Source organism: Epargyreus clarus, unplaced genomic scaffold (genome assembly GCF_041222505.1).
Source record: "Epargyreus clarus isolate Ecla_fem2 unplaced genomic scaffold, WU_Ecla_fem_2.2 ptg000029l, whole genome shotgun sequence".
NCBI classification, from domain to species: domain Eukaryota; kingdom Metazoa; phylum Arthropoda; class Insecta; order Lepidoptera; family Hesperiidae; genus Epargyreus; species Epargyreus clarus.
In genome coordinates this window covers 8,474,113-8,487,891 of record NW_027332235.1, presented here as the reverse complement: position 1 = coordinate 8,487,891, position 13,779 = coordinate 8,474,113, and the positions used below count along the sequence as shown (strand labels likewise).

The window sequence follows — 13,779 nt, the reverse complement described above, 5'->3', positions numbered from 1 at the left end:
ATATTAGTTCAAAAACACTTTAGAGGATGTATAGGTAGTCTACAGATATTATGTAATAGGAAATAAATCTATTTAGTAATAAATAGATTTATTTCCTATTACATAATATTACAAAATATTACATAATAAAATATAGTAAACAATATTGAGTTTCCGCTAGTATTTGAGAAAATAACAAGCGTCCCTGAACCGTTAACGTAACAAAATATAATAATATAGGTTTAACAAGAACAACGGTATCTAGTTACGTAAAGACCTTCAGTAACTACGATGTGCGGTCCCACGGCTTGTGTAAATCACACCCGTTGTTATAACATCTAATAGGTCGTTATAATATATGAGTAGCAGACGAGCATGCAGTCCACCTGATTAGTGGCTACTGCCGTCCATGGACATCTGTATCAACCCCAGATAGAATTATATATTCCTACCTGAGGTCGGCCACAGATGCGCCGCTACTTTGAGCACTAAGATGGAACGCCTCGGAAAAGTAAAGTATCAAATTTCGAAGTGTTCATTAGTTAAGATTGATTATTATACCCGACCAAATTTTTAAATCTCACAGAAAAAAAGTTCAAACATGTCGTTAAACAAACTCTATGTAAAAAAGCGTACTATAAACTAAGTGATTATTTGACTGACAAAACGGTGTGGTCTGAAGTAGTTCCAGCTCCACATGTACCATTAGGTTAAGTTTAACATTGTAAAATCCATTTTTTTTAAAAGATGTGTGTTATGGAGTTTCTTTCGCCGCTTCTTCTCCATAACGAAACACCTTGTGAAATGGTGGTAGTTTGACATTCGAAAAGTGCTCTGTAAAGAACCTATTTTGAATAAAAAATTTTGATTTGATTTGATTTTGATTTTGATTTGAATTAATGATCGTGAGTTAACCTGTTGGTACCGTTGTTGCTATAGTTGTTAAACCTTGGAGGGCTTGGGCGGCTTGAAAACAAACGACACCAAATTCTAAAACCCTTTATACTGCCAGTCTACGTTGCATAAGATTTGTATGCGAATTGATAATTGAACCCACTACTTATGGGCTTTAAAAGTGATGCAATACCTACATTCATTATTCCTATTTTGGCAGGGCCGGGGACCAAAAACTGTTCTGACACGAACACAAAGAGTTTTGCATTCCTTATATGTGTATCATCTGTTTATTAATAATATGCAATACTTAACATGACATAATTCATAACATGTTGCATGTCAGTTTCACATGTTTCATATCATAACACAACATGATATCGTAGAACATAACAAAAACATGGATGTTATATAATCGACAAGATGCTTAATTATTACATTTAATTAGAATTATTAAAGCCTTCCGCACTCCGGAATGGAGGTCACGGACAAAATCTTGCTTAAAATTAAACATTTCTCAACGTAAATGATATCTGAAGGATTTCCTTGGTAATTCAAATTAAAACAGATTTGGTATTTATTTTGGTACATTATTTTGAAGTTAATATATCTTCGTTTTCTTTCGTGGTTTTTATAAGATTAAAGTAGCCTAATAACAGCAGTGTTAGGCGCTGCTGTGTTCCATTTTGCAGGGTGTGGTAAGGGAGACATATTTTTCTGAGGCGTTCCAGCTTAGTCCTCAGAGGTAGCAGCGCAACTGTGGCCGACCTATCTAGGGTAGATGTCCGTGAGCTGCAGTAGCCACTTACCATCAGGTGGACTGCATGCTCGTCTGTTACTCCTACATTATATAAAACGTAGCAAATTACCGTTTAGTATTAGCATGCTAATTACTAATTATTCACTGTCACCCATGGCTATGTGTGACCAACTCTATATAAAACGAGCTTTTGCCCGCGGCTTCGCTCGCGTTACGAAGTAATATTTTCATCCCCTATTTTATCCCCCTGGGGGTAGAATTGATCAAAATCCTTTCTTAGCGGATGCCTACGTCATAACATCTACCTGCATGCCAGATTTCAGCCCGATCCGTCCAGTGGTTTGGGCTGTGCGTTGATAGATCACTATGTCAGTCAGTCACCTTTGAGTTATATATATTTAGATAGCGGTTCTACCTGCAGCCGACAACAGAAACGTTGCCACCCTCAAGTTAAGATGATCGGGTAATTTAAAAGGTGGCTGAAAGGTTTTTAAAGTTGATAGAGCCCTTTGCGGTTCGACTCCGGCGGCATCACCGCCACACCTATTTCAGCCTCATAACAGCAGTGTTAAACGCAGCTGTGTTCTGATCTGAAGGGTAGACTGCATGCTCTGCTACTCCTATATAATAAAAAATACTTTAATGGATATAATACGTTAAATTTATAGAATTATATCAAAGTGTTCCTATAATAAACAGTAGGTAAATAAATAACAGTAATATTATTAATGGCTCCATTGTGGCGGTCTCACCCTTATTTCTTTCTATTTCTGCTGCACAATGACGTAAACAGCTATGTTCTGGTTTAAACATCATTCTAATTTAGTGACGCCTGTGATTGAGCTCAGGAAGGTCTCCTTACCTATTTATGGAATATATAAGTGGTAGTCCATGTGCAGTGCTTACATATCGGGTAGTCTACATGCTCATATGCTTCTGTATTTACATAAGCAACGTTGCAGTGAGCCGTTAATGGCTAAATTCACCGAAGCTTACACAGAAGTGTTATTAGAACCGAGAATATTGAGCTCTTGTTACCGGTTATTATCATTGGATAGTAGTAACTAAGACCTTGTTAAAAGCTAATGGGTGGTTGAAAATCATGTTTTATAATCACGTTTTATAGTGTGAAACTAGCTGACCCAGCAAACGTTGTATTGCCATATAAATAAAAAAAAATTTAGGGTTGTACTACCCCTAACATTTAGGGGGATGAAAAATAGATGTTGGCCGATTCTCATAGATACCGGATAAGCACAAAAAATTTCATCAAAATCGGTCAAGCCGTTTCGGAGGAGTATGGCAACGAAAACTGTGACACGAGAATTTTATATATTAGATAACAAACGAGGGCGCAGGCTTCTTGAGTGGTCATTGCCATCTATGGACTTCAAAGAGGACAGGGATTCTACTTAAAGCCGATTACAGATACATTGCCATTAAGGCAGTCTCCACATCTACGTTGGTTGAGATCCACACCGCTGTTTTACGTTAGAAATAGGTATGATGGAGGTATCCCCAAGTCCTACCATCCTATAAAAAAATAAAAGCGTATTAATGACATGAGTTGACCAATAGCCCATGCAATCCTGAATCAATTTGCATGAGACAATGATGGTTGAGTACTCTTCACTATCACTCTTCAGCCTCTCACTGTAGGAAAACAGAAACAGAAAACAGTAAACAAAAAAAAATATAACGGAGGCCAAATGAAACTAAATAAAAGTAATCGGAGTTAATAGGCTTATTTTACGACGGAAGTTTCCAGAATATCTTTTAATCAGAGAGTGTCTTGGTCATCTCCGATTATGAAGGTTTTAATAAACTGCCCACTTAGCTGCTTGCCCTTAATAAAAGTTCCTTAGTTGCGGTCGTAAAACGTTAAGATTATTATGTACGTTATTAAGGATTTTCTCTCAAGTGTTGAAAACAAAAAGGTAATTTTACCGCAATATATTGTTTATAAACTAAACGAAGCTTTTTCAAATAAATATAATGTTATAATGAAAAGAGGATCTTAACTTTCGAAATTCTGAGAGAAGACCATCGATTGGGACAACAACGGCGTTTATTCAAAATGAAATAATAAATGAAATTTACTTTGGTGATAGAACGCTCTGTACAAGCAAAATGGTAGTCCTATGCCGCGGCGTGACTTCGCCGCATGGCGCAGGGAATACGGGCCTCGAGGGATCCCTCCTTACCCGGGCAATCTCCTCAGTGGGTTCACTGCCCACCGGTGTTGTGGGCTGCCGTGAGGCAGCGGTGCAGCTGTCGGTCCTAACGTGACCTGTGCTAGGCTGCGTGTGCAGATTTTCAGTCCTCCAGGTGGTCGGAGGACACCTGCCCCTCGAGTAGATTGCTCTGTGGTTCGACTCACCTATTTCTGCCTAATAACAGCAGTGTTAGGCGCTGATGTGTTTTGATTTGAAACGTGTGGTAAAGGGGACATAGTCTTCCAAGACATTTCAGTTTAGTCTTTAGAGCTAGCGGAGCATCTGTTGCCGACATCAGATAGGAATCTAATCTTATCTGAGATTGATTACACATGTGTACGAGCGGCAGTAGCTATTAACCAGGTGGACGGCATGCTCATCTGCTACTCCTGTAAAAATACTCGTATATACGTATAAATAATAGTTCTGGCATAGTATACTCTGGGTTCAGTCTCATTTCATTGAAGTAATAACTGTAACGCTACACACATGTTTTATTAATGTAGTATACGATACACGTGTCCCACATACATACTAAAACAGTTAGCAATTCATCAATCCACGTGTAATCACACAAAGTAATTACTGAGCCCCACAAGACTGCGTTCTCTTTGCCATATACACGTACATTCACACATATATCTTCACTGTCTAAATAAATAAACTGTTATTATTATTTATAGCACTCTGTGACCTAAACCCACATTTAAGCCACGCATTTCTGTGTCCAAAGTAGCCGATTTTTACACCGTACGAATATTAATACACTACCCTCACAGTTGTAAAAAATAAACATAACTATGAACGTTTCATACTTTTAAATGCAATTTTAAAATTAAAAGTGAGTAATGAGTATTTTATTTAAAGCTATAATTATGTTAATATTTTATTTTGGACGTATTTATAAATATTTTGGCCATTGTGTATATACTAAGCAAAAGCAGCACTATAAGACTAACTGTTGGGCATTATCGAGTTTATTGTTTGTTTTGACTGTGTATTTTCGCTACACACCATAGTAGGAGATATTTAAATTAGGAAGCGTTATCAAAATTAGCCATAATACTACTACCAGTAGAATCTCTACTAAGCGACCTATGTGTTGTCGTATTTGTGGCATTCGGATTATCGAAAGTTTGGATAATTGAGTTTATGAAGAAAAGTTATTTAAACCGATTTAGGAAGGTAATGTTTTTCGACCATAATTATGTTTGTTACGTGTGTATTTTTCATTCTTTGGCAACAACTCAAACGACTTCACTAATGTTGACATATGATGTGTCGTTGGATTCGTCTAAATTGTGGAGATAACGTAGGCTATATTTTTAGCTATCGGGTTTTTGTTTTTTATAGTAACTTTTTAGTTACGATTTGGGGACTTTCCGGAATTTAAATGACATGTCACACAAAATGTGGCTTATTTGCAAGGGTTACAAAGTTACTTGTTCACGTTTGTCAATCCGAATAATCGCGAATATTTATAACTGAGGTTCGGATAATCGATTTTCTACTGTATCACTAGTATTAGTCATGTATTAGTACATTATGTGATTGCTTATCATATGTTTCTTTAATACGTTTAGGTGGAGTTCCCATCATAAGTCATTGGTCTAAACGCCTGTATGTAGCCTAAATGGCTTGATAGATTTCGACGTATGTGTGGTGTTAGATTTGTCTTTATCACAAGAGCAGAATAATTACTAAATTTTCTAAATCAAGACTTCTTCACATCAAATTTCAATGGTTTTGGTTGTGTCACATTTTTATTGCTTTTTTAGTTCATAATTTTTAGTTTCAATCATTTATAACTTTCAAAATAATTATCATATTTTTTCATATTACTTCACAAGTATAAGCGGGTTTATGTCACACGAACTATAAAATAGTATACGATACTTGTGACATAAGTAGCATATTATGTGCACGGCGTTTAGCACCCTCGCTGCGCTCGGGCGCTAACTTCACGCCGCGCAAAAAGGCTACTTTGGCCACGCGTATCGTAATGTACTATTTTTATAATATAGGAATAGCAGACGAGCATGCAGTCCATCTGATGGTAAGTGGCTACTACTGCCCATGGACATCTGTAATCAACCACAAATAGCTTAGATATTCCTACCTGAGCTCGGCCACTGATGCGCCGCTATCCATAAGTACTAAGCTCGAGCTCCTCCGAAAAGTATGTCTTCCTTACTTCCCTTTAAACGAGAACACAGCAATATTTAACACTGCTGTTATGAGGCAGAAATAAGTGTGGTGGTGGTGCCGCCGGAGTCGAACCACAAAGGATTCTATGACCTTCAAAATAAATAAATTAGAACTTAATCGATTTGAATACAGCATTACTCAAACCTTTAATTGTTAAAGTTGAAGTGTAAATATTCTAAGCCGTTAATTAAACAGTATGTGGTTAATCATCTCTTTACGTAAAATAAACAAGATCTCGAATTCATTGGATTATAACTTGTTCGTTCGATGCAAACAAGATTGAGGCGATATTGAACTAATAATCTGGCTTAAATGGCTTTTGTAGCACAGCCATAACCGCAACACAGTTTTATAAATCACACATAAGTTAAAGCACTTAGAGAAAAGTTAAAACGATTAGATGATCTGTGGTGATTTTAAGGGTTCCCTTTAGAATTAGCATGAAAATCGATTAAAAATGTCTTTAATTCTCCCACTGCTGCATACGGATCTTTTCTCTGTTTAAAAGAGATTCTAGCATTAATTCTTCTCCTCGATCAAGTGCAAATTGGTAGACTTTACACAACTTTGATTTTTATCAGAAATTGTGTGAAGTTACCTAATAATGATTTCATTCACCGTTTAAAAATTGACTATTAATTTTTAATACGGACATTACTCTGAAAAATCAAAAGCGCGTGCCTGGGATTCAATCTTTGATTAAGAGGGCAAATTGAAACCACTAGCGTATCACTGTTTAAATCTATAAACGTATACACAATATGCTTTTTCTTTTCATAGATCCCTACGTGAAGATCTGCCTTATTTGCCAAGGCAAGAGAATCAAGAAGAAGAAGACGACTGTTAAGAAGAATACTCTCAGCCCCGTCTACAATGAAGCTTTGGTCTTCGACCTGCCAGAAGAGAACGTGTATGACGTCACATTGCTGGTCAAGGTCATCGATTATGACATGTAAGTGGTTTAAATGACATGTTGAATGTTTATGTATTATGGTGATTTTTTTATCACTTTGCATTTTATTTATAGCGGCATGATTATTCGGTTAATAATTTAATAAAAAAACCATTTATAAAATCATAAAACCCGAGGGCTTATAAATACATATAGTTCATGTTATTTTCATAATTTTGGGAAATCCAAAGGTATAAAATTATGTTAAAATTTATCAAACTATGTGGGCTGTAGAGCATGCCAATGATTGAGCTATACATACATATATAAGCCATATATAAATACATACGCTCGAAAAACATTACCATCAATCGGGTAAAAAATAGTCCTTTTTGACTAGAAATAATTAAAAAATAATTGTATTATATGTTGAATTTACTTAGCAATTTCATATATTGTTATTGAAATAATAAAAAGGCGAGTGTAAAATTCAGTTAATCTATTACTATACCTAGATTATATTTGACACTATTTCACTAACTTAGAGAAAATATTACCTAAAGCCCTACTTTATTTTAAAGCACCTTAGTGTTTCAAATCTGAGAACTTTTCTACAATAACTTGGGGTGATTTAACTTGAACTTTCCGCTTATAAACGTCAAGATAAAGCATGATGCAAGAGTTTCATAATAACGATAAGCCGTTTCAATATGAACTCCATCTTGGATATCGGTGTGCCCGTAATTTTCTATTGAAACTTTTTGATAAATGTGTTTAAGATTAATTTTAAGCGGTTATTAAGAATTAAGCTATAAAATAGTATGAATAGGTTTTTAAAATGTATACTTCTTCACGCGTGGCCCAACGGTTACAATATCGGTTTGATTCACAAAGGGTACCGGGTTCGATCCCTGGCCAGACAGTTATCTGAATGATGAATATGGATAGGTATGTGTTCTGGGCCTGGGTGTTTGTTCAGTCTTTTTGTGTGTCCATAGCAACTACGACACAAGGAATCCTATGGCTGCGCTTTGAGTGTCGAAAGCATATTCAAAAAACGTTTTGTGAAGTAATCCTCTCTGTAAGCTGATATTTGAAATGCTTTGAGCACGTGCTATTGCAATAATTATTTCATCCATATCGAGCCCAAATAATGAATTATACGAACCGTTTCCCGGTTTACGAGTTTAATATTAAAACGTGATAATTTGTAATTTAATGTCATTATATTTCACCAAAACAACAAACAGCATAATTAAATTTCACCTCTGATATCAGATTTGTACATTTCACAACATCAGATTACAGTATTCATCATTATAAAATTGAAATGAGAAATGTTTATTTAATAAAACAAATTACTGTACACATCGAACGTACTAAGCTTTACATTTATTGGAAGCAGTTAATTAGTAATATGGATATTACTGACGTGTTTGTGTTTCTAAAACGATGAAGTAATTAGTCTAGTCTAGACATCGATTAAGACGTTTAGTCGAGTGTTTACGAAGTTATCAAAACATATGCTAATTAAGTTTTATCGACATAAACTAATATGTTTAACGATAACAAAGATATGATAGGGGGAATTGGCTAAGTGTGAGTCGAAGTCGCACACGGAGGATTCCCTACCATCTTTTTTTAGTACTCGTATTTGGTAAGATAGGAATTTAGAAGAAAATATATTGTAAAAAATGAATTCAAAGTGTACTTATGTATAATTACTTAGTAAAAATTTTAAGTGTATCTTTTACGGTTAAGATATAGAGCCCTGTGACAGACGGACTGACAGCGAAGGCTTAGTAATAAAATTCCGTTTTTACCGTTTGAGTACAGAACCCTATAAACACGCTGAAACCGTTCATGTAGTTGTTCATACAGTATTGCCAGAATTCCCAGAATTTAGTAATAATACAAAGAAATTGACGCTTTTCGAAAACTGATAAATGTAGCACCCCACGCTTTTTTACTATTTACTGTTCCTTAATTGATTTGAAAAAATATTTTCTACTTTTTAGTTGATTTTATCATAAAAGCGTGTTTTTTAGTTTTTCAAGCTATAATTATTTTTAACATATACCTTTAAAATGAAATATTTGTAAAGTATAACCAATCCTTTTTAAGTATCTTAAAACAATTCTGTATTTAACTATGTTACGAAAATCTACGTCTACATTAGTTGTTTTCTCTTACCTAAAGGTTGAAGGAAAACATTATACGGAAACTGATGCCTTGGGGAGCCGTAATGTTTTCTAAATCTCTCCCCGTCCTTGACCAGCGATATGGCCTTAACCCTTCTCATTTAAGAAGGGACCAGTATCCTGTAGAAGTTGATATTGATTTATGTCGCAAAACTCAATTGCTTAAGTTTGTAATTCAGATAAAATCACTGCTTTTTATTCCTATTTGTTTTTTGGATTTGTTGATTTATAAAGAAAAACGATACTTTACTAACGTCTTGTTTGGTCAAATTTTTTTATGCTGTTGTTATTTTTTTAATATAATTTATAATCGTATCAAAAACTCTATGATCACAATACCGGGTCATTCTTGGTTTGGGTTTGGATGTGGCGTATTTTGTTTTGAATGTGGTAGAACCCTTCGTGGTTCGACTCCGGCGGCGCCACCGCCATACCTATATCTGCCTCATAACAGCAGTGTTAAACGCTGCTGTGTCCTGGTTTGAAGGGTGTGGTAAGGAAGACATACTTTTCTGAGGCGTTTCAGTTTAGTCCTCGAGGGTAGCGGAGCATTTGTGGTGTTATGACTATTCTACTGATTCTATTGTTATGAGTGTACCTTTTAAGTTTTATCACATCACACACACAGATATTCAAAATCTTATTTTCTTTACCAGGATCGGTCAAAACGAGCTTATCGGGTGCACGGCCATCGGTTCATCGCTGATTGGTATCGGTCGTGACCACTGGTTGGAGATGCTCGACAACCGTCGCAAGCCGGTGGCCCAGTGGTACCCTCTGAACAAGAGCTTGCCTGCCAATGTGTCTCCGCCGACGAAGCATGAGAATGTTGGGCTGAGCTGCTTAAGTGTAAGGTATGTAGTTTTTGAGAAATTATAGCAAAGATAGTTAAATAGGATTGTATTGTCTTAGTTTGTTGTTAGAGTTTTCTTTATATGATAGAATTCTTGTAATTTAAAGAAATAATTACAAAATAGTAATTGTTATGAGTAAATAAGCTTTTTTGGATTCTTCAGTGAACTCTACACATTTCTTAGTTTTTTTCTTTTTAAAATCAGTCAATAGAAAAGTATTGCTAGGGCAAAGCATTTAAAAAAATCAAATTTCTCTTTGAATATTGATATCAACTACAAAAAAAACTTTTTTACAGATGAAGAGACAAAGGTCAAACAACGTAAGAAATTGACATCAGAAAATTGGGCAATTTTTTTTGGAACGGAAAGGCTTCGAGTCTTCATCGGGCTTTTTCTCTCATGATGCCAAAGGATATAACTAAGTAAATGTGATTAGATGATTTTACGGTTGTATGTCCATTTACAGTAGCGATGTTTAAGTAAGACATTGAATGTTAAGTGATATGGAGCGTAGAGAGTAGAGGTTAATTAGAACGTGAATATAGCGATCTCCGTTGAAGTAGAAAGATGAATTTCTTGATATTACAATCATTTAATGCATTAAGAATTATATATCCCCGTATAATTTAAAGTAGATGTAGCATTTGATGATGTTCTATACATATTGATGGTGTTTAACACTTAGAATTTGTAAGAATCACCTCCATTCTTTTCTGAACTGCAACTTTTTATACCTAATCTTCTATGATTTATTTCTGTGTCCTCTGTAACAATAATTGTAATTACTTCCAGCCCTGCATTATATGTTTAAACTTCATTATTTCCAAATCTACGTAAATACGCACATTTCAAATTCAAGACTTGATCGTACCATGTACATAATATACTATGATGTAAGTTAGATGTTGTAAAATTACTGTCTCATGTATAATTGATTGACGTATATTATTATAGTATGTATTTTCAAGAAATATATCATATCAAATATCACATTCTTCAAATAAAACTATTCTGAATGAAATGATAAATTGATGCACGATGCTATTTTAAATATTGCGAATGTTTTAAACATTCTTCTAGAGGTGGACAATAAGTAGATGGATTTTGAAATGAAATGGTAAGAAAGAGTATATTTTTGTTTTGCACAGCACTATAAAGATCTGTTACTGTTACACTCTTTTTAAGACGAAATCGAAGCTTTAAATCGTTTTAAAATTAAATATATAAAAATCTTTATATATCAACACTCGAGACATATAAAATCTAATTAAGAGTAAAATATGTATTGTATAAATCTATATTTAATAATCTTATAATAAACTTTATCTATTAATACGACCGAAATAAGAAGAAAATAAATAACTTTTAATAAAGTGACCAAAGTCAAAAGTCAACTTTTTGAAGATAATGTATTCCCAATTTCTATAAATGTTTTGGTCATTTTATTACTAAACATTAATAAAAAATGTCAAAGTAGAGCTTTTCGTGTTCTTTTATATTACCAAAGGTTTTAAAAATGTTTTTGAAGATATAATAGATTTAACTTATAATTATAAGAAACTAAACTAAAATATCTGCAATATTTCTCAACTTTTTTCTGATTGTAGCTGAAAAAACAAAGTTTTATTTCAATGTACTTTGAGGTACGTTGAAACATGTTAAAATATATTTCTACAATGTGACATGACATGTTTGTGTATTAGGTACATATTTTATGTTATTTTAGAATCTTAGACTTTTAAGCAAGTATCTTAGACGACTTCAGACCATACATTATAAGAAAAAGGCATATTTATGAAAAATAAAGTACATTTTAAAGCATATCACTACGTAAAACATATGACATGTGTTTTAGAACACATGTCATGTGTCATGTTATTTCATATCGAGAGACATGTTTGATCGTTAACACTCATTTATTAATGTCAGATATTGGTTATCGGTGATATCATTTTACGCATATCAAATTTAACCATGAAAATTGAAAAGAAAATTAGCAAACTTAGTTTAGGGAACGATAAAATTGTATTAATTTTTTCTACTTTACTAAATTAATTAAAAAAGTTTTGTCACGTAGCGGACGTAATTGAGGGCCGTGACTATTCTGAACATGTTCAAGAAACTTTAATAAGAAATTTAAAAAGTTACATCAGGTCCCTAAGAGGATCAGGATTTAATGATAAACAAAAAAAATGATTTACTATCATCAATTATAAATGATAGTCATGAAATCATTTATTAATGATCATGAAATTGCATTTTTATATATAATAGTAACGATTTGAATTCTTAATTGTTAGATTATTAGAAAAAGAACTGTATCATTTCCGTGTTATAATAGACGAAAAATCAAAGCAGACTTTTAGCCATTGTTCATATGATATATCTGTTATTTCTTTCCAATCGATAGATAAGTTATTATGAGAGGGCTGAATTGGTGATTGATTCAGAACACATGCTTTTTGATTTGAACGACTGTGTCTTAAGTCATGTCTTAAGACCTATTTGACTGATGCATGGTGAAGCGTCACTTAATGCTTAAAATGTTACTATACACAAAATTTATAGAAAAATCCGTACATTATATCGTCTAAATATTAGCAAAATACGTTAAAATAGATATTATTACTTCTCAAAATGTTTTCTCGCATAGCGAAGCGCCAAGAATTATGTTCACATTTCATTTTTTTCCGGTCCAAATAGAAGTCTAATCTTTATCTAAATAAAGTGTTTACCTATGTACTATTTTTATTTTATGTGTATTCCCTATGTACAATTTTTACCTATGAAATGATTATATCGTTTTATATCGCTTAATTAAATTTACATGTACTAATATACTGTATTAGATTTTAAAAAATAAATTAATTTTAGTTAAAAGTGAAAAGCTTATTGTATGCCAGTGTCATTATGCTTTGATGATAAGATTATAAAAATATTTGAGAATATTTCATATTAAATTAGGCAGTAGTAGTAGTAATATTAATTATTTTTCTAAAACATTTTGAAAAAATTTCTTGTAGACCTGACAGTAGAAATACCTGAGTATCAAAATAACTTGCAACATATACATAATATTTTCTTTAAAGCAATATGTGTTGCTATTCTTAAGGACTAAGCATAGATAAGTATAGATATCTTGTAATTAAAGGAAGCCATTAAATGGGTTAAACAGCTGACAAATGTGTCAGCCATTTAATGGCTGTCATGGTGTAATTTACGCGGAACAATGCCGACATGTGCAGTTACGTGGTGCCAAAACACGAAATCGAGGAAAAAGTGCGGAGAAATATCGTTTCATTCGTATTTGATCTAAAAACTACATTTTTAAATATTTTTCAAACACGAAAATAGATGACAGTGACAATTTCAATTGTTAAAACTGGTTACATTTTCTTGTTACGAGTGAGTAATCTTTACTAATCTAGGGGACTAAGATGGAACACCTCCAAAAAGTAAATCACCTTATAACTTATCTCTAACTTTCTAACTCAGTAAGCGACAAGCTTGTGACTAGTCTCGCTTATTTTGGAGACTTAAATATTAGGGTTGCGACGTAACTTCCCTCTTGCTGACATCTAAATTTGGTAAGAGTTTCCGAGAAATGGAAGTTTTATAGGAATTTCAAATTTATTAGGAGCTTTAGACATGAATTTCATATTTTATGTATCAGACTAAATTTTCCGTTCGGTATAGCTAAACGAAATCATGTATTCAAAAAGTGCTTGGGGACTTTTAGAGAGTCATTACGAGTAGTTTCTATTAATATTACACA

General features: G+C 33.6%; 1 protein-coding gene across 3 annotated transcripts in view; it reads left to right on the top strand.

The window, feature by feature from the left end:
* The window catches only part of LOC140754436 (synaptotagmin-10), a 127,052-nt gene extending 113,920 nt beyond the window's left edge, over positions 1-13,132 (top strand). For all 3 annotated transcript variants that reach the window (XM_073089448.1, XM_073089446.1, XM_073089447.1), the window contains exons 9-11: positions 6,838-7,009; positions 9,807-10,004; positions 10,301-13,132. In XM_073089448.1, the coding sequence (XP_072945549.1) occupies positions 6,838-7,009; positions 9,807-10,004; positions 10,301-10,304 (374 nt within the window). In that variant the 3' untranslated portion in view covers positions 10,305-13,132. The remainder of the gene's footprint in view (positions 1-6,837; positions 7,010-9,806; positions 10,005-10,300) is intronic.
* The last annotated feature ends 647 nt before the right edge of the window (positions 13,133-13,779 follow it).